At 38.7% G+C, this 22,332-nt stretch overlaps 1 protein-coding gene and 1 long non-coding RNA gene across 3 annotated transcripts in view; one reads left to right on the top strand and one right to left on the bottom strand.

The window, feature by feature from the left end:
- The window catches only part of EXPH5 (exophilin 5), a 72,645-nt gene extending 69,764 nt beyond the window's left edge, over positions 1 to 2,881 (bottom strand). Inside the window, exon 1 of one of the 2 annotated variants that reach the window (XM_019718717.2) lies at positions 2,532 to 2,881. In XM_019718717.2, the coding sequence (XP_019574276.2) occupies positions 2,532 to 2,650 (119 nt within the window). In that variant the 5' untranslated portion in view covers positions 2,651 to 2,881. The remainder of the gene's footprint in view (positions 1 to 2,531) is intronic. The other variant, XM_074335528.1, reaches the window with a different exon arrangement.
- On the top strand, positions 2,866 to 13,690 carry LOC141572191 (uncharacterized). Its single transcript, XR_012497405.1, has 3 exons — positions 2,866 to 4,556; positions 6,688 to 6,726; positions 10,708 to 13,690. It is a non-coding gene; the product is annotated as an uncharacterized LOC141572191 (long non-coding RNA).
- Positions 13,691 to 22,332: the final 8,642 nt, after the last annotated feature.

Here is a 22,332-nt window from a genome sequence, read left to right on the forward strand (position 1 = left end):
CCCAGAGTCTCAAATAATATTCTTGAGTTATAAGTCATGTGTTCTGACTTTTGATTTGGAAAATATGATGATCATCATATCAAGAGCAGAAGAGGCAGCCAAGCTGACGTGTTATCTCAGGCCTTTTCTACATGCCAGTACCTGCTGTTAAAACCATGCATGTGAGTCGGTAAGCAGAACAATCCCATGGAGACTGCTATCCAGTGATAGGTATTTGATAGTGGGGTTCAGGAATTAACCAGGCAAAAGTGAGTACTACAAATAATTGCCTTGATTTGGTCCAAGTGCTTGCTTTCCTTAAATTATTTTTATATTTTAATGGTGACATTGTTAAAATTGTTGGGGTAATTTATTTTCCAGTTTCAAATGTTTTATGGTAGTGTTATTACAGAACTTATTTTTTTTAATGAATAACAATACTATCATTGTTATAAAAATAATCTTGTTGGTTATACAGTTTTTTTTTAATTAGTTTCAGGTATATAAAACATTGTAATAGTTAGACATTTACACCCCTCACAAAGTGATAACCCTCTTCCCCCAATCTACTATTGGGGTAATTATTTTTGATGACTAAGTTTAATAGTTAACAGCATTAATTTTGTCTTAGCATTATGACTTTTCCTATTGACATTCCAGGTAGGACACAAGCACCATAAAATGAGAAAACATGTTTCAGCCTTCCTCCTAAGGCCTAGCCCATGGCCTTTGCCAGTTCTCCCAAAAGTCAGCCGACATGGGCACCAAAAGCTACTATAGAGAAAACACAACAAGGCAAGTATCAGGTCAACTATAAAAAGTCAAAATTCCCTTGAATGAAAATTAAAATAAATAATATACTGTTTCTAAGACTGTATTTCATGAGAGGCTACATTGATAACATCCTAAATGAAAGCTTCCCTCCCTTTGTTATTTCCTAAGTCTGCCCTCATTTCCTCCAATATACCATATACTGGATCGTTTAAAAAGCCGCATCCTCTGTAGAGAGAAGAAACACTTTCAAGAACACACACTGACAGCAACCAGTTTCTCAGTCCTTTTGGAATATGTATTGACAAACTGCGTGCAGTTCTAAAGTTCCCCTTTTCAAGGTAGGGCATGCCTGTGTATAGTGCATGTACATATATGTGTGGATATGTGCATGTGGGTGTGTGGGGGTGTGGACATGCTGTGTTCATGAGGCCACATTTTTACACTGAGTAAATGATGGAGCCTGTTTTTTTTAAAGGCAGAGTATGATGAGGTAAAATACACATCCTCAAACTTCAAATATTCACTTCTCCCCCACAAGAGCCATATCTAGTGGAAAAAAGAGAAGACAGGGCTTTGGGCCTGATGTATTCTAATTGCTTCTACAAAGACCAACTAGGGTTTGCCTATGTGGAAAGTATCTTTGGAGGTTTTTTTACTGGGGGTTGGGGGTTGGGGATGGGCAGTGAGATACTGGGAGGTAGAAACTTAGAACTCACATCACCACCACCAAAAAAACTTCACTTACAAACAAAATGGCTTTCTAAATTCCAATCGGTGTCACACTTTTTTTATCTGAGAATGTGCCCTGAATTTCCTTCCAAAGTCAACTGGAGAAGGCTTCCCAGAATTGGTGAGAAAGTTCCTTTAATTCATTCCAGGACTTATCCCACTCTTCCCCCGCAGGGGAAAAAAAACAAAAACGGCTAATTTACATCCCAGGTAATAATCTCTTGATTCCATCCCCTGGTAACTAATCCATGTCCTACAACACTGCATTGTCAGGTCAAGGGTGAAAGTCCGCAGCAACTTCCCCATAGCACCACCAGCACCGAGACCCACCCATTCTAGCCAATCCCACGCGTCCTAGTCCCAGCCCATTTTACTCCGCACAATTTGGCAAATACCGAGCTCCAGCCCTTGGGGTGGGGACCACATCGCCGCCAGTTAGAGGCCAGCTCTTCCGGACGTGGTATCTGCGTGGGGTAAAGAAAGGTGTCTGCGATACCGAGGGAGAGTGTATTGGAAGAGATGGACAACCTGGAGAAGCCCTATAAGTGAGTACGTGGGTGAGCGCGTGCCAGGATTCCGCTCCACGCAGAGCCCTCGTCCCATTTCACCTGCCGGCCTGGCTCATGCCCCGCAACTGCCGAGGAGGCACCCAAGCACAGCAGGGTATGTCTGCACGGCGCTCCACCCAGCCTGGACCCCCAGTGGCCGATCCCGCCCACGTGTCCCCGCCGGACCCACTCCGAAAGAAACGCACCAAACCCGCCAGCATGGCGAGGGCAGGGGTGCTACCCACCCTGCAGGACCAAAGGCTCGCAGGCGAGCCCTTCTGATGCTATGTGTGGAAAGTGCATCAACCAGGCACCCCAAAGTCCTTAAGAGACAAATTCAGCTCAGATTTCCCCTGGCCCGGCTCAGCACTCCAGGCGGACGCTGCGCGTCTGGGAGAACCCGGACAGGTGCCCAATGAAAGCTCCGCGCCTCCCTCCGCTCACGCCCCGGTCACTGCTGGACCCAGGCCCAGGGAAAAGAGAAAGGAATTTGCTTTGTACCTGATCCTGTCCTTCTCTGCCCTCTGTAGCTCTTCATTTCTTTCCAGCACCTGAAGGATCTTCCTGGCTTCTTCGTCATTTAAGAAACTGCAATCAAATCCCTGAGGAACTTTCGTCATTTTTTCTCTGTATGTGAGTTACACTTAAGCTCCTTGGCGCCTGCTGTTACGATGACATATTTCAAAATATCGAATACTAGTTTCAGGAACTTGATCCTATAGCCAATAATAAGTCTGCCACTTTGAAAATCTAAAACCACAAACTTAAGAAACAGCCCACACCTACATGGATCATTTTGACACCACCGTAATGACAGGTTTCTCTAAACCCATCCAACCGGGATGCAAAACGAACAGCTAAAGGGAGAGAGGGAGCCAATCCCATTCCAAAGAGGCGGGCCGTTCCTCGTCTCCTCCCCTTTCCCTCCCCAACCCGCTTTCGGATTTGTTAAACAACAATCCAACATAATTCTGCCCTAGAGTGAGGCCGAGACTTAAGTGTTGGCTCCCAATTATTTGTTTTGGCTGTTGCTGTTTGCTCTCAGAACTTGAGCTGCAAAGGAGTGCAAAGGAAAGAGGTTCACGACTAATCCTTCTTTTCAATTCAGTTCTATGAATTGCTCACAGAAGCTTTAAACTGGCCGAAGTTTACTCTGAAAGACCCGAGAGGGCTGAACTCATTACACAGCCTTCTGTGAGCAGACCAGGCTCAAGGGCTGAGTTTAGCGCATCCTTGCAAAGACTCATCCTTGCAAATGAGTTCTTTGCCAAGCCTCCCATTCCTCAGACACTCGCGTCTCATTGCCCCACAAAAGTCATTCTAGGGCTTGAGGGAAAAAACACAAACAACAACAACAACAAAAAAAACAACATTAAACTGTTTATGGTATTCTAGGAGACAGGCCTGGGGCAAAGAATATAGAAAGCACCTGTTTGTAGTTTTCTATAAGATTTGATAATCTTTCTTAAGAAACTATTTAAGAGAAGTAGTATAAGTGCCACTTTCAAATACCTAATCCTCTGACTAAAGCAAAATGTAATCCCATGACACCACAGAAATAGCTTTTCCTAGAAAGTATTATCCCAATATATGATGGAAATTTCTATATATTTTCATATACACATACATTTTAAAATCATAAAGCCTTTTTCAGAAAACACATTCCTTTTGGCTTCACTTCCCCACACAAAAATAACTTGGTCAGATCAACTTTCCTGCCTCATAGCCTTAACTTGGTCATTTGTTTTGTAGTGCTGATGTAACAAAAACATGATGCCAAAAATGGCTATTTATGTTTTGGCCTCTGGGTCCTCTACTCACCTTGATGATCATTATTTAAGACATGTCTAGGCAGGTAGCCATTCAAATAACTTTCAGTGGGTGTCTGTTTGTTATTTCTATGAAGCAGGAACCAATTCAGATCACCAATGTTGTACAACAGGCACACTCCCTTATATTCTCTGTGTTAATGATGGTGGTTTAGAAGTATGTCTTGTACATGACATCCATTTTTTCACTCACTAGTGTGTCCACTTATTTAGCATGAATGTAAGACTTTTTAATGTGGGCGCTGGTAGGCTTTTACTGGTGTATCAGTGAACTGATTTCAGCTAACATATACTGGTGCTTACTATATGAAGGCACTGTACACTGTGAAGAAGGTAGTCTGTCTGTAGGATGTTTATAATACAGTGGGGGAGATTACACAAATAGAAATTTTACTATATTACAAAGAAGAACATAATAGAAATATAAAGCAAGTTCTATTAGAGCACAGAAAGAAGTTAGTTCCAGCTGAGTGGATCAAGGGGAGGACGTGTTTGGGTTGCAACATGAAGGGTCAGATTCCAACAGGAAGAAATGGAAGGTAGTGGGAGGAAATATGTGAATCTATTTTAGGTGAGGGGAACAGTACACTGAATAGCAGAAGAAGAATCTTCTTGTAATCCCTCAACTCCTCTGACTAATGGCCAAAGTAAACAAAAACTTGGAAGCTAGAAATTACAGGGGCCTATCCAGGAATTGGTAAGTGATCTGTTTTAGCTAGAGTATATATTCTCAATAGGCGCAATATTGTCCCTAATGGAGCAAAAATGGGTTCTTGGAGGGTAAAAACATCTCACTTTTTAATGTAAAAACAGAACATAAACAGATATACAATATGTAAACATATATATAGTATATCTGTGGCGTTAACTTCATGAGAGGGGCGCTTTAGAAAAAAAATCCTTTGAAGGCTCCCTAGCGGGGACAATAAGGAAAAAGAGATTGAGAAACACTGGGCCAGCACGTAGAGCATATAAAGAGTAAATAAAGCTGAGACCTGACTATGAATGCTATGCTAAGGAATCTGGACTGCATTGTGTAAGCGTTGAGGAGTCAATATAGGTTTTGAGGATGGCAATGACATAGATGAAAGCGAACAATGGGAAGATTACTCTGGTAGCACTAAATAAGGACGAGTGGAGTGAAGATAGTGGCAAGGCCACCACTGTGTTGGAATGGTGGTGATACAGAAGACAGGGGAAAGAGGACCTGAACTAAAGCAGTGGAAGTAGAAATAGAAAAGAGGGTTGGAGTCCAAAGATATTGGCTGGCTGGACTTGGTAACTAATTAGATATGAGGGTTAAGAAAGAAGGAGTCACAAAGATGATGAAAGTTTTTTTTTTTTTTTCATTAATATATTCATGTGGTTTTTGTTTTTTTTCCAAATTTATTTATTTATTTTTTAATTAGTTTCAGGTGCCCAAGACAAAGCAAAACTTAGACGTTTATCATTTATATCCCTCACACTGTGTGAACCCCCCTCCCCCCATCCACTATCCCTCTGTACGTTCCCCAAACTAATTTTCAAACCCCTATGACCATCTTGTGGTTACCGACTATTTTTCAAAACCTCTCACTTTCCCCTTATCCCCACCCCCCCGCCCCTCTAGCAACCCTCTGTTTTTCCTCCAAGTTTTCAAGAGAAGTATCTGAAAGGAGAGGACACTATTTGATGATAGGAGAAGCATAAGCTTTGTTAAAAGATCAAGAGTTCAATTTTAGGAAGAAAGTGTTTGAGGTACCTGCGATTCATACACATGGAGACATTCAGCAAAAGTGAGAAATGTGAAACAGGAAATTCTTGAAACAGGGATGGTGAAGTAGATTTGGAAGTCATCTACTTAAAGTTGATTGCCAAGACCCTGAGACTGGATAAGATGGCTAGAGCAAAGGGTAGACAGAGAGTAGAGGCTGAGTTCAGACCCTTGGCATCGAGGCATATTTCAGTCCTGGGTTGTGACATAATAGGATATCCAATTGAGAAATTTTTATATTGGAGTTTTATACTGAGAAATTTGCAAGGCATTGAGGGTTGCTCTGGAAACCATACATGATAGTTTCTGTGGGGCTATAAACTTCATGCTTTTGAAGTAAAAATAATTCTCAAAAAGGGTTCTTTTATGAGCTCAATCAGCCAGCTCCAAGCAGCTATTTTCCACCTAAATATCTGGTAACCCTGGCAACCTCCTGCCCAGCCTCCCAGCTAAAGAGATATTTATCAGTTTGGTTTTTAGTAGTAACAGTTGGATAGATAGCAATAATCTTTAGAAATCTCCCATAGTGTCTTGTTTTCTCCAGTCTGTTGGCCAAATCCCCAGCAGAAGGCTTAGTTTGCTTTCCAGATAGTTTAGCCAGTCAAGAGGAATGCTGATCACATATTTGCTTGCAATGTCTGAATTTTTGTCACCTGAGGTCACCTATGCCCCCAGTAGGCCATTAAAAAAATCATATCTGTAGATTGGGGATAGTTTTTTCACAGAGGTTATCTTCTCTTCCAACAGAAGACCCTGGGGTGAGTTTGGGTGGTAGCTTTCAGTTAAGCAAGAAAATACAAGTCGGCTTGAATGTAAGATGTTGGCAACTGGCTTTTATTAGTAAACAGAGATGTAAAACTGAGAAGGGAGTTTGCACAGTCATTCATTTCAGTTTTCACTATTCTAACAGATCAGTGAATAGCCTTGCAAATCTAGATAGAAAACTTCCTTTTTGGTTTCCCTGAGGCTTCAGTCCTGAATCCACAATTATGGAATAGAGATTCCACGAAGAACAGCAGTTTAAACTCTCTTAATGTTAATTTGTTTGTCTGTTTTTGTTTCCTATGAAAACAAGGATACTAAAAGAACCAGCCTTATAAGATTGTTGTAAAAGGTAAGTGAGATGATGCACAGAAAGCAATTAACAAGGTCAGTGCTGAATAAATGGTACCTATGAATAATATTTGAACACACAGCAGCCTACAATTTTAAAAGCAACATTTTCTTTGACTGCAAAGTACTACCTACTTATTGGATTTTGGAGAAAATTGAAAAATAAAACATAGGAGTCTAACAGAGGGAGATAAAAATCTCAGCTTTCTTACTGGTAATTAATGGAAGAATGTGTTCTACAGCCAAATGAGGTCTCTAGTACCACCCCAGCAAGTCTAGACCTTGGCGCAGACCACCAGAGGGAGAATTGGATCTGGGGATCAGACAGGTGGCAGGAAGGTGGGAGGGAGAATACCCACTTAACTAATTGTTAGTCCCACTTATGAATCAAGGAATTTCATACCCTTACCATTCTCCACTCAGTTGATTTATTCCTCCATCTACTTTGAGAAGGAATAAGTAAGGATCAGGAAGAGGGGCTGGGAAGTTACTCTAGTCATGGAAATCCCCTTATAGAGAAGTGAGGGAATGGTTGCTCCCTCAAATAATATTCATTATATAAAAATGTAAGAATATGGAAAAGAGAAAAAAGTACCAATTATCTATAATCTAACTACTATTTTTTTTTAAATTTTCATTTGTATCCTTATATATTCTCCTTTTTCATATATATCTAATATCTTCATATATATCTAATTTCATATATATCTATATAATTTCATATATATCAAAATAAGACCTAGCCAGACAATCAGTTCTAATGTGTCTTTTGGAGCAAAAATTAATATAAGACCCAGTCTTATTTTACTACAATATAAGACCCGGTCTTACATAATATAATATAATATAATATAATATAATATAATATAATATAATATAATATAATAAATATAATACTGGGTCTTATATTAATTTTTGCTCCAAAAGACACATTAGAGCTGATTGTCTGGCTAGGTCTTATTTTGGGGGAAACACGGTATCAAGTCTACCTGATACAATCCAAAAAAACCTAACTAAATCAAGGAACTAAGCAACACATACTTATTATTCATCCTAGTCCTAAACATTCAATTCTGCCTCACCCCACATCCTCATCTTAAGGGGCTGTCAGTGTTCTCACTCCCTGAAGGATGGAGGAAGGAAGCAGTGAACTCTGAGATTTGTAAAAACACCCAAGACTGCTTTAAAATTCTAAAGGGGTAAAACATTTCCCAGGGCATTACATGAACCTGTTGTTATCCTGGTAGCAACTCCTGAAAAAGCTAGGTCAATACACAAACACACAAACCAAAAAATACAGTGTAGTTCCTTTTATGACTATAGATGCAGGAAAAAAATCCTAAGAAAAATGCTAGTAATCAACGACAGAAATATATTAAATGAATAAGTGGAGTTTATTCTAGAAATGCAAGAATATTTTCATATTAACATAGTTTACCTTATCAATAGTTCAAAGAAGGAATACTGTATGATCAAAAGTTCTTCAATAAAATTCAAAATTGCTTTTTGTTAGAACTAAATGAAATTAAACTAAATTTAAAACCCGAATTCTTAGGATTAAAAGGATGTTTCCTTGGTGTGGTAACTAATGCCTGTCCCAGAAATACCAATGCCATAATTAATGGTAAGTCAATTAAGTAAAAGCAAATCAAACATACCTGCTATTGCCTGTATTATTTAACATTGTTCTGATAGTTCTAGTTGACATAATAAAGAAAAAGTAATGAGTATAACTCTCAGAAAAGAAAAGAAAGAATTAACTATAGATGATTGTCTACTTAGAAAGAAATCCCAAAAAAGTCCATTTAAAAACTAGTTGAACTAAAAAGAGAATACATGTAAGTGACCAGTGTACTAATTCATTCAACAATTGTTCATGGAATGACTAGTATGTGTTGGGAAATATTCTAGACATTGTATACAGCATTAACATAAAGATGTTCCTGCCCTCAAGAACACTACATCCTAATGGGCAAAGGGAAAACAGTAAGAAACAAAATAGCAGTGGTGGGTGGGAGGGGTGGCATGGTGGCCTGGCTCTAGCGAGAATGATCAGGGACGGCTCTGACCAGGTACCATTGGAGCTGAAACTTGAAGGCCTAGAAGCCAGAAATGTGCAGAATTAGGAAAGCAGACATTCAGATGTCCTCGAAGTGGCTTAAATTGGATAAAATGAGGGTAAAAATAGACATATTTATAAAATCTTTTGCACTTATATCATCTTTATGCGAGATATAATCCTTTGGGTTCCCTGCCCCAGGTAATGTGGCTTAGTGGTTAAGGGCACTTAATATTTGTTCAGCCTGTTATGTGTCAGACCCTGTGCCAGGTGCTGAAAACACAGAGGTACAAAGACAAACAAGGTCTCAGTACTCATGGAGTCTGCATTCTTGATGGAAGAGACAGACAACACCTAAGTAAATAAATACATAAAAGATTAACTAAGCATGATAAATCCCATGAAGAAAATAAACAGGGTCATGTGACAGAGAGCAACTTTGGAAAAAAGGGGACATCTTTACCTGGGATGGTCAGGAGGACCACCCTAAAGTGACATATTAAATGGAGATTTGAAGGGTGATGATCCAGCCGTGGTAAGAACCAAGAGAAGGGCTTTCCAAGCAGAGACAAGTGCAAAGATGCTGAGGCAGGGAAGACATCAGTATACTCTGGATGATGTCTCTAGACCATGGTGTATATGGGGCATTGGTGAGGGGGGAAGAGGACATAAAAGGAGATTGGAGACATAGGCAAGAACCTGACAACATAAGGCAGTTAGGCCAAGGCAAGAAAGTTTAGATCTTATTCTGAAGTCATATGCCGGGAGCCAGGTCTCCTTGGTTCAAGCGCTGGCTATACAATTTAGTAGATGTGTGACCTTGGATGGTTATATCACTTTCTTATCTGTGAAATAAGAGTAATAGTAGCACACACATCATAAAGTTGTAGAATTAAAAGTGATAATGTATGTGAATTGCTTAGCACATAATATGTTCTAATGAAATAATGTATAAATGACAGAGAAAAAGGGAGAGAGGGAGAGGGAGGGATGGAGGGAGGGAGGGAGAGAGAGAGAGAGAGACCTCCCCACCTAGGTGGGCTGTTGGGTTTTGCTCTCTTTTCTCCTCACACCTGGCTGGCTTCTGAGATAAGAAAGGATTTCTAGATGCTATCTCTTCTCTCCTTGCCTCCAAATTGGAGGCAATCTTATTTGTGGGCAGAACTTACCCCACATCACTTATGACATAAGGATTAAACTAGTTTTAGATGGAAAACATAGCATGATGATACCAAAGCAGTAAGAGAAAAAAGATATTTATAATTGTATCATCTTAATTCAATGACTATTTTTCATATTTGAATATCACCCTAAAGTTCTTGTCCATGTGTGTATATAGATATAGTTATAAAAACAGCTGGATATACACACATATACATACACACATTCATAACTCAGTTGTAATCACTGTGTATATTTTGATAAAGGCTTTTAATATTGTTACTGAAAGACCTCTGTAGAAGATGATTTCACAATCTAGTGGGATCAAAAAATGATTTGAAGCTTCTTTGAGAACTTTAAAGTGCTTTACAGAAATAAGATTATTGACATTTTTTATAATACCTCAGTAACCAGGTCTGGCACTTTACAGTATTGACTCTGGAAATTCTTCCTTATAGTGGTTCTGCCAACTTCCACTGTGGTTTCTTTCCCTTTGGAAGACAGTACCCTTTCAACAATAATCCTGTGAACCCATCAAGTGACACCTGGAAAATAAATCTTTTTTGTTCGTTGTTGGGGAATCTTTTCACCAGTAAAGAAAGCAGGATAAGTGAGAGTACCCCCAATGATGGTAGGATGGAGACTTTGATAACTACTGCCAACTGGAGGGAAAGAATGCCATTCGTACTCTCAGTAGATTTTAAAAAAATTCTCAATAACTCACTTCTTCAAAATCAGGCTTATATTTGTTTGCTTCCATAGTACTAATCCATCGAATTTGAGATTGCTATCTCAATCTCAATGACATGGGAGGTGAAAAGAGAAGACCCTTTCGTATACATCCCCTGCTATATTACATGGACAGGTGGGGAATGAGGGACAGAAAGAGTAAAGGAAACACCTGAAATGAAGACTGATCTCAGCTTTTTCCAACCGTCGAAGAAATGTCCACTCAGAATGAAAGGAGAGAGGCTGAAAAATACATTTTCCTTTCCCCACTCACTACTGCACAAGCCTCTTTGCAACCTCTAATTAACCGAACCAATATGGTTAACATTTACATCAAATCAAATGGTGGCTCAGACTAAACTGGAAATTTTAAAGAGTGTTGATTAATGTATTTGGATTTTTTCTCTTTTTGATTAAAAACCATGGGTTTTAAACTAGGTTTAGGACGATCAGCACAGTACCAAGATTGTAGTTCTTCAAAACTTGTATTGTGATTTGAGCACAGAACAGAATTTGATCATTGCCTTTCTAGTTCCTATATTCATTACCAGGACCAAGCTAATGTTTAGTTGGAAGACTTTAAGCAGGTCTAACTTCTAATCAAGGCTCCTTACCTTAACCTCCGTAACTTAATTTGGACGTATTCTAAGTACTTTTTGATCCTTCATTGTCTTTTAATATATGGGGCAATGCTTAAAACACTACCTAAACACAAATTTCAGGATCTGAGCCATCATCTTTGCTACGGTACCGTTGTTTTCCCTGATTATACCTGTTGTTTCACAGGATAAGAGGTTTATTGTTGCTATAGACTGAATGTTTGTGTTCCCCCCACCTCAAATTTATATGTTGAAACCTAATCCCCAATGTGATGGTATTAGGAGGTAGGACCTTTGGGAGGTGATTGGGTCATGAGGGTGGAGCCCTCATCAGTAGGATTAGTGCTCTGGAAGAAAAGACTCCAGAGAACTCCCTAGGCCCTTCCTTCCCACTTGTGAGGACAGAGAGAAGATGGCAGTCTATGAACCAGGAAGTGGTTTTCACTAGACACTGAATCCGCTGTCACCTTAATCTTGTACGTTCCAGCCTCCAGAACTGTGAGAAATAAATTTCTATTGTTTATACGCCACCTAGTATTTGGTGTTTTTACAATTAAACTTATTGGGATGACATGGGTTAGCAAAATTATATAGGTTTCAAGTATACAATTCTGTAATACATCATCTATATATCACATTGTGTTTTCACCACCCAAAGTCAATTCTCCTTGTATCACTATATATTTGACCCCCTTTACCCTTTTCTACCTCCCCCCTCTACTCTTACAACAGTAACCACTAAACTGTTGTCTCTGTCTATGAGTTTTTGTTTGTTTGTCTTGTTCGTTTGTTGCTTTCAGTTTTATATCTCACATATAAGTGAAATCATATGGTTCTTTTGACTCTTTCTGACTTATTTCACTTAGAATGATAACCTCATGATCCATCCATGTTTGCAAATGGCAGTATTTTATCTTTTCTTACGGCTGAGTAATATTCCATTGTATATATGCCTGAAGTGTTCTTCGATAGATGATTGGATAAAGAAGATATGGTGTTTTGTTACTGCAGCCCAAATGGGCTAAGGCAATTGTCAAGTGACAAGTTGGATGACAAGTACAATGCTATCAAGTGTCTTCAAACAGGATAATGATACGTAATGAGCAAACAGGATAATGATACATAAGTTTCTAAATATGAGCAGTTGAAAGAACACAGAAAGCTGTTGCTGTGCATTGAGAAGCATGCTAAATCCTTTAGCTAAGCCTGTGTGGATGGGAAAAAAATTGTCTACAGTAGAGAGGCTCCCTGCAGTTAATAGGATATCTGAAGGTAAAAATATGCTATATGTGCTTGTTGTCCCTGAATTAGAATGCCTAATTTGAGTGTAATTGAGCAGAAATGAATACTGTCTTGGAATAAATTCTAGGTCTTGCTAAATCCTATTAAACTAATTATTGTGTAGGTAAAAATATACTAGTGCTTTAATTAACTGTTGTTATACCAATAATCACATGATGGTATGTATCATATTAGACATTCTTCTAGTCAAGGGGTTTACTAGATAGACAATTTAAAAAAATTAACAGCATACTTCAACAAATAGTCATTCGGGAGAAAATACACTTAACATATAAAGAAATGCAAAGGAAGAATATCCCCAAGACTGACTAAGAAAAGGCCATGTAAATTTATGACCACACGAGGAGCAATCCAAGCTTATAAATAATAATTTATATAATAACAGATGCCCTTCTACTTCTAGGCCCTTTTAAAAAACCTTAAGTACTGAAATTCAATCAATATTTATTCCTCAAAGCTGTTTTCTCTATGTATGTTCTCATAATTTCAAATCTATGCTTATGATAAACAGCAAAAACTATGGAAACTTTGATCTTTTTGTCTTAAGTGTAAATATTTGAATACAAAATAATACAGTCTTTACATCTCTTTCCTATTTGTTTTTAAGGCTGGTCCAACTTCAATGACACAGTAAACATTTCATGTGCTTCCTCTCAATGGCTTATCAAATTGTTCACTTGAAATACTACTCCTTGCATCCCACATCCATTTCCAAAGCATGCATGCATCCATCCATTCATTCTGGGCTATTACATTACTTTATTTAGAGTTATTTTCATTCATTCAACAGACAGTTTTTGAGCACCTGCCATGTGCCAGGCACTGTTCTTTATCCCTCTATTCTAGTTTCTCTTTTTAGTTTAATTTCCTCCAAGTTTCTACCTTGGTTATTTCAAGCAGTTTTCTGCTCCCATCTCCTACATCTCTCTCTTTGAAGAGTGGATCTATTCTGTATAGATCCATGTTACCCATTACTTTTCCAGAAAGGCAGTTACTGGGGCTGGAAGAGTTGTCTTCTGTGTAACTCACTGATATGGTCCTTGAACTCCCACTTCATTAAAACTGTCTTGTACAAAGTAGATTATAAGGGATCAGTAAGATATGAAAAGAAAATTGCAACCCAATGCTTACTACAAATACTGTGGAAATCATATATAATTTCCCAGGCTGGTTTAAAAATTATATTTCAATAGATATGAGATATGATTTCCTTTTAGGATGCTAAAAATATTTTGGAACTAGATAGCAGTGGTAGCTGTACAACATTGTGAGCACACTAAATGCCACTGAATTGTTCTATGTAAAATGACTAATTTTATGGTATGTGAATTTCACTTTAATAAAATTAAAAAAAATAGTTTGCATATTTCATTGTTTTTGTCCATTGGTAAAATTGTAAACCTTTCCATTTTCACCCCAGTAGTCTAGGAAATGGTCCAAATATATACTCAGTGTATTAAATGTCATGTCATTATTTACTCAATCTTCTCAAAATGTAAAGCTTAGGTTTAGTCCAGTAAGGAGATCAGTAAGTCAAAGGAGCCATAAACACATGCAAGGCACAGCCACTCCATTCTGATTTACAGCCTGTTTGCTCCACATGACTCTGAATCCTGGAACAAATATGATCTCCACCTGTGGGTGGAGAGAGCCATTCCTAATAATACCTGGTCACCTTAAGGAGCAAGACTTCCTTATGGACTGACCTGGAAGAAAGAAAGATTGTTTCTACAAGGAGCAAGTTCAGATTTCAGACATTTAAGGGAAAAAGATGGCTGGGATTCTGGGATGATGTTGGGCTATTATCCATAAATAAATATACCTTTGAGATGTATCTAGCGGTCCAGGGAAGAAAACGTGTTCTGACAGTACTTGATCTGTTTTAGACTAATTTTTGAAGGTAGGCAGTTATTTTCACAGCATTTAATTGAGCGAAGGGCTGAAGGTTTATACTGATTAAAGAAAACCTACTTTCCTTTCAGTTCATCCTTCCCTCATTACTCTTCTCAATCTTTTGGTATTTTCTGCATTTTTTAATGGATATTATTATTGCAAATCAGAACTCAAAGAGAAAATTTTCCTCCTGACAAGGTCTAGACCCCAATCCTCTTTCTATAAACAAGTGTTCTGGTTTATAGATGATGAGCTGGGATGGCAACAGGAATGTTAAGAAGACGACTTTTAAAGAAGACAATACTGGAGAATGGTAGCCAGAAAAGTGGGCTGGAAATGGATGCCGAGGCTAAGGAGAATGCCAGTACCTGAGGGTCCTGAGACCCCAGGGCCAAAGGGAAGAAGGCAGCACAAGAAGTGGCTATCACCTCTGTTCAAGGGGGAAATCTGGGTCACGAAGACAAAATCAGTTTGGGTTAAAGGGGGAAGGAACACTCAAAGGAAGTCTGTAGATGTATAGGAAATTTTGGTAAAAATAAGGATTTCAGAGTTCATATAGTCAATAAGTTAGAGCGATAAGGCTCTGTCTCATGGAGCTGAGTTAGATGGGACTGACTTGGTAGGGATTGGGAGCGGAGAAGAGGTAAACAGACAAGAAGAATATTGTCCCAGAGAAAAATCACGGGATTGACGTGGGGTCTCAGGCAGTAGAAAACAAATTCTGGGACTGGAGTATCAAACCAATCATCCCCAAATTTCCAGATGGAACTGGGGTGTGATTGTGAAGCACCTTCAACAGGTGCTTCAATGTAGAGAAACTTTCACTGCTAATTAATTGTAGCTATCATTTCCATAATGGATGGGTTACAAGAGTAGTGACCCTGCTGCTTGGGTTCTTCTCGTTCTTCAAAGACTCAGAGTCTGAGCAGCACTAGCCTGCGGTTTACAGGTGAAAGTAATGGCAAATATCTGCCTTGGTGGCGCATAGTAGGCGATGTTACTCTTATAAAAATTAAACTGCATGATATGTTACAGCAGTGGTCCTCAACCAAAGGTGATTCTGCCGCCTCTGGGGAACATTTGGCAAAGTCTGGAGACATTCTCTATTGTCACAACTGGGGAGACGGGGTACTACTGGCACCCAATGTAGAGGCCAGAGGTAATGCTGAAAACCCTACAGTGTACAGTCCAGCCCCTTACAACAAAGAATTATCTGGTCCAAAATGTCAGTAGTACTGAGGTTGAAAACCCTGTATTAGAGGGATTTGGAGTGAGAGAACCTTGGTTCTGAGACATGCTCCACTCATTGCTAACTCTGTTTTTTGAAAGCTGCCCAGCTTCTCCGATGGATCAGAACAGACAAAATTGCTTGCCATGACCACCATGTGGTGGACATATATGGTAATGAATCCTTTTGAACAGTATGAATAGAAATGCAAATGCAATTCACCATCAGAGGCAGTGACTGACAGTGACAGACAGTTCCTTCCCTCCCAATTCTGTGCTGCTGCCCCTTCGAAGGTACACAACACCTTCCTCCTGGAGGATTGCTGCAGCCTCTGTGCTGGCCTCCCAGCCTCCCTCTGAGCTCTTTTTAGTCCATTTTCAAAATGGAAACTAGAGCTTCTTTCCTGAAACACTGTCTCAGCATATGACTTCCAAGATCATGAATCTGTGAGATACTGACATTTCCTTCTACATCAATCCCCAAACTGCCTGCCCCTAAAGCCGGATCTTCATCTGGTCCGGTTGTCCTTCCACACTACTCCAGTCTGTTTGAGACAGGTTAGCTAGTGTGTTCCTAGGTAGACAGGGAGGTCCCTGGTGGAATAAACAAAGACAGTCATATCCTGAAACTCCAGGTTTTGAAATCACTCCTTTGGCTCCAGGAGAAAATGCAATAGTGCCTTGAGGTTAATCATAAAATTCCTTTTGGCCTGACAAAGGGAGCAGATCTGATAAATAAGAGTGGGTTATTTTGCTAATTCCTTTAGGATGGGCAAGCAGCACAAACCTGGTAGATGAATTTTATTAGAAAGCGCCAGTTCCCTTCTTCAAACAGTTCCCTTCTTATGGGCAAGAGAAGATATAAGAATAGAAGCTTTTGCCCCATGCTGAGCACCCCTATTCGGGACCCCATCCTGCTCAGCAACTCTGACCCTTTGCTTTTAATAAACTCCTCTTTTTAAAACTCTTTGCCTCTCCTGGATCTGTGTTTCCATTCTTCAGTCTCGACAGGATCCCGGCACTCACTCACTCACTCACTCCAGATTCCCCTAAATCATTTGAGGACCCACAGAGACATGTTGGTTTCCTTGAGGTCCACGTCTTTGCTCAGACTCTTTCTCTGCCTTGTGCTCCACCATCTCCTCCACTGTACTTATCTATATCTTGCCCATCCTAAGGCTTGGCTCAACTTTACTTCCTTTATAAAGCTCTTTGCACCTGCTCCAACCCATTGCCCTACTTTTCCAAAACCTTTTTGACCTATTAACCAGTCCTACATAACTTACTACTAAATTATTCACTACTTTTTAAATATATTTTTAGTTTGGACTCTCCAATGAGATTGTAAACATCTTGGTTTTAAGCCTTTTAAAGATAGTTTCATACTAAAAACTCAGCTCAAGACTCACTTTGCATGTGAAGACTTTGCCCACCCCTCCCCATATGATTCATCCCTGTGTGATGACACCCTCTCCCATGTACAGACCTCACTCTACATATACAGACCTTTATCTTAGCACCTAGAATTAATTCTTTAATGCACTTTTTGTTTACATACCTCTGTTCCCTAGCTAGATGGGAAACTCTGTGAAGCAGGAACCATACCAGAATTATTTTTGTTTATTTTATTAAACTCATAAATTACAAGTTTCAATTTTTCAGTTTCAATTCTTTCATACCACTTACTGGTTTTAAAATTTACAAACCATTGCGAGCATTTCCATTTACCCTCATAGACTATAAAGATCTTAAATGATAGGCTTTTCATTATGGCCAGCTACAAGTCATCAAATTAAGGCTCAAGAAAAATAGGAGAGATTAGGCGGTCTAAAAATAGATATTCTTCTCCAGAAATTCTTTAAAATATGAATCTGAGAATAAACAGCAGCTGTTTCAGACAATATACTGATACAACACAAATATAAAATATTACTAATCAGAATATCACTATCCAACATAAGATTTTAGAAAAAGGGAGGAAGAGACTCATTTCTGTTTGTTCTCTTTATCATCTGCTTGTCACTCACATGCCTTCAAGAGCTGGAAAAACTGAAAGATAGAAGGAATAATTCTAGAATTCCCACTCAATATTAACAGTGAGAATAAGAATTATTTTAAAAACTTGCTTAAATCTATGTTTTTTTTTGTTTGTTTGTTTTTTATTCTTTTTTTGTTGATAAGCAATACCAGCTCTGACATATATCAAGTTTCCATATTTGTCAGGGTCTATTTCTGAACTCTCTATTCTGTTCTGTGGGTTAATTCTCAATCCCCATGCTACATGAATGACAAAGGATTTGGTATCCAAAATGTATAAGGAACTCCTAAAAAAGGGCAGAAAAATAGGCCAAAACACCTGCATAGACACTTGACAGAAGAGGACACACAAATGGCCAACAAAAACATGAAAATAAAATTTTTCAGATAAATATTTTCAGATATGTTTTATCCGTACACTTGAATTGTAGTTTGGTGGGTATAGACTTTCAGGTTGGAAATTCTTTTTTTTTTTTTTTTTTAATTAAATTTATTGGGGTGACAATTGTTAGTAAAATTACATAGATTTCAGGTGTACAGTTCTGCATCACATCATCTACAAACCCCATTGTATGTTCATCACCCAGAGTCAGTTCTTCCATCACCACATATTCGATCCCCCTATGTTTATTAAATGTCATGTGGTTTTTAGTGTGGGAGAATCTGAAATCAAGTGGAAAAGACTCCATCATAATTTTTCCTCATTCAATGTACAAAATATCCACCAAATAAAACATTCTTGCTTCGATACATGACTATCAAAGCATCAAACAATTGGAAACCATGTCATTGCTGGTACTTACATCTGAGCAGCTGGAAATGATGATATGACTGGCATGGTGACTCTAGAACGTGCTAATAATTGTCTTTGTTTTGTTGGGCTTGTATATATATATATGCTCTTCTAATTTGCATGAATAATTACCCAAATGCCAGACAATTACCCACTTTTCTCACATGGTGGTGATTTATATGTGTGTGAGGAATCCCTCCCCTTTATTAATCTTTCATGCCTCCACCCACAGTTATATTAAACAAGGTCACATATGTCTGCCAATTACCTTCTCTTAGATCAAATCTAAGGATATTTCTTTAGCCCTGGGACCCTGTCCTATTATTTTCCAGAGTTCTTCTCCATGAACTAATTTTTAAATCTTATCTGAAGAAGGTTGTATTCTGGTATCTCTGGCAAATCATGTATTTCTAACTGACCTCAGTACATCCTTATATTTTATCTCCTTTATAAACCAGTAGCTCTCAAAGTATTATCTAAAGATAAAAATCAGCTGAGTTGCTTGCTAAAAATGCAAGTTTCTGGGCCCATTCAGACCTACTGAATCAGAATCACCTGTGGTAACCAGGAATCTGCATTGTTTATTTAGTATTTTTATTTATTTCTGAATTGTGATGAAATACATATAATATAAAATTTACCATCGTAACTGTGTTTAAGTGTATTATTCAGTGGCATTAAGTATATTCATATTGTTGTGCTACCATCACTACCATCTATTTCCAGAACTCTTTTCATCTTGCAAAACTGAAACTATACTCATTAAACAATCACTCCCCATTTCTCCCACCAACCTCAGCCCTGACAAGCATCATTTTACTTTCTGTCTCTATGAATTTGACTACTCTATGTACCTCACAGAAGTAGAATCATACAGTACTTGTCTTTTTGAGACTGGCTTGTTTTACTTAGCAGAATGCCCTTAAGGTTTGTCCATGTTGTAGCATGTGTCAGAATGTCTTTCTTTTTAAAGGCTGAATAATATTCCATTAAATATATTTAAGGAATCTGCACTTTTAACAAGCACTGTAAGGTAATACTTATGCACACTAAGGTTGTAACCACCACCAGGTTTCCTGGTGTTCAAGTCTTGCTTACCTAAAGATCTGGAAGGTTCTGCTCATTACCTCAGAACAGTGTAGAGCAAAAGAAAGGTACTTTTGTGATTATTGAAGTCTCAAAATGGACATTCAGGATAAGCTAATAAAACTCTGGAAATAGAGGAAGCTTCAGATATACCACTGTTAAACTTGGCTCTTCTTAAATGTTCCTTTCCACACTGGTGAAAGTACATTTGGGAAGTACAGAAATAAAGACTTCTCCATGATTTTCTGCAGCTCCTCTGCAGCCGGGAGAATTGGGCTGCTTTCTATCTTTGATAGTAGAGGAAAGTGCTCAAGCAGAGATTAAAGACTTCTGTCTTAGAGGGCTTCTCTCTGTAGGCCAAAGTTTCACCCTTAGTGCCAGAGAGAGAGAGAGAGAGAGAGAGAGAGAGAGAATGAGCGAGCCCAGGACTAAAGGCTGAAACAAGTAACCACTGTCCCTGAGAATTAGTCTTCCACACTCAGACTTCTTTCTGACTCTTGGTATCTCACAACAATCCATGCTATTTTGTTTGTTATTATTATCCTGTGTAAGTTACCAGGGGCAATTTTGCCACCCAGGGGATTTTGACATGTCTAGAGACATTTTTGATCCTCATAACTCAGGGGTTGGGATGGGGAATGGGAGAGAATGCTACTGGCATATAGTAGGTAGAAAACAGTGATGCTGTTAAAACATCCTTCAATGCACAGGATAGTCCCCCAAACAAAAAATTATTCAGTCCAAAATGTCAATAGTGCAAGATTGAAAAGCTTTGTCCTATGTGTTATTATCCTGCCTGATGTGACCCTGGTCATTCTTTCCTAGCCTACCCACCCCCTGTCCCAATACCCTTTGCTAGTTTTCTCTTAACATTTTCACCCCAAGCATGTGTTTGGTTTGACTAATTTGCACTGATCCAGCTTTACTGTGGAACCTGCCTGAACAATTAGGACAAATTATAGAGCTTGCAATATAGCATGTGGTTTCCTGAGCAGCTAGGGTATTAGAGAGGCTCAGCTTTGCCTTCCTGATTTAATCTACTGCAGAAAAGTCCAGAGGTGTTTCTCTCCCTTTTCTTCCTTTTTCAGATTAACCTCATCTTTAGACCTCTCACTGAAGAACTGAGTAAAATAATGAAGCTCAAACAATGTCATCACAGTGCTGTTGGCTTTTGTCTTCTAAAAATCCCAAGTAATTCTTATGGTTATTTTTCATTTACACATCAAAGAAGTTTTGATATTTTTATTGATACACTCTCTGCTCGCCTAAAGTGGCTTTCTAAATGTAAAGCGGAAAAATGGATCTGAAGGTCACAAGGATATTATGGTGGCTGAGGGCTACCCAGGAGAGCAGGGGAGTTGGAGAGCAAAAAGGAAAAAGAGGGTCATAGTCTGGTGATCTTGACATGCCTGTATGAGACCACAAGGCTTTTTGCTGTTGTTTTTTTTTGGAAGGAGGGAATAAGAGACTGGAATGAATCTTCTATTTGGCCATAGTTGCTTTACACTTGCAAAGTTCACCACATGCAAAATGCCAATCCTCAAATAAGGGAGTATAATACATAAGGACTTGAATAATCTAATTCAGTATTTATGAACTTCCCAGGGACATGATGAGGAGTCACAGATCAGAAGTGGTGCATGTTCTCATTTCCCTGTAAATTAATAGCCACCATTTATTTATGTTATTATCTTATTAATCCTTTTCATGTATTTTATTTTTAAAAAAACTCTTTTTTTAATTGGGGAATATTGGGGAATAGTGTGGTTTTCCAGGACCCATCAGCTCCAAGTCCTGTCGTTGTTTGTTTGTTTGTTTTTCAATCTAGCTGTGGAGGACGAAGCTCAGCTCCAAGGCAAGCCTTGTTTTTCACTCGAGTTGTGGAGGGTGTAGCTCACTGGTCCATGTGGCAATCGAACCGGCCTCCTGGCTGTTATGAGCACTGCGCTCTAACCTACTGAGCCAACCGGCTGTCCCTTTTCGTGTATTTTCTTATTAATCCTCACAGTAGTTCTTTAAAGATTAAGTATCATCCAAATCTCACAATTCCAAGATGCTCATTTTTTCACACATAGCATCTTTGAGATCAGGATGCATCATCTGGTGCGGGTGTCTTACAGCTACTGTCAAAAAGGCAACAGTCGTGACAACAGTTGTCATTGCTGGCTTGTGAGCAAACTTGGCAGCATCAAAGCTTGGCTTGGAAAAAATCCTGGAGGCTATAGTCGAGGCGTCTGTTAAGAAATAAGAATCACAATGGTCTTGATGGCATAGAAAGGCCAATATTATGTAGAAAAATGGGGCTATCGATGACTGAGTCAAAAAGTGATTCAGAGGGGTTTCACAATGCAAAATGAGGAATACATTAAGTAACTTATTTTGCTGTTTTTCTTTTTATTTATGCATCAGGATGATATGATTATGATATGATTCAACTCTGTCTAAATATATTTAAAGGAGCTCTTTCAATAAGGATGAAATAAAAATTCTACATTATAAAAAAGCGTTATGTCTAATTGGCAGTGTTTTCTTGTATGTGAAAGAACGATGAGTCTTACAATATACAGAACATTAGGTTTAATGAAATATAGCATTTTCCTTTTCCTGTCAATAAAGAAAATGAGCCTTAAAGATACTAAGTTTCTTTCATAAGGTCACAAAACTAATAAATGAACTAGGATATGAGCTTAGATGTCTCTAATTCCAAAACTTTTTCTTATT

Source organism: Rhinolophus sinicus, linkage group LG06 (genome assembly GCF_036562045.2).
Source record: "Rhinolophus sinicus isolate RSC01 linkage group LG06, ASM3656204v1, whole genome shotgun sequence".
NCBI classification, from domain to species: Eukaryota; Metazoa; Chordata; class Mammalia; order Chiroptera; family Rhinolophidae; genus Rhinolophus; species Rhinolophus sinicus.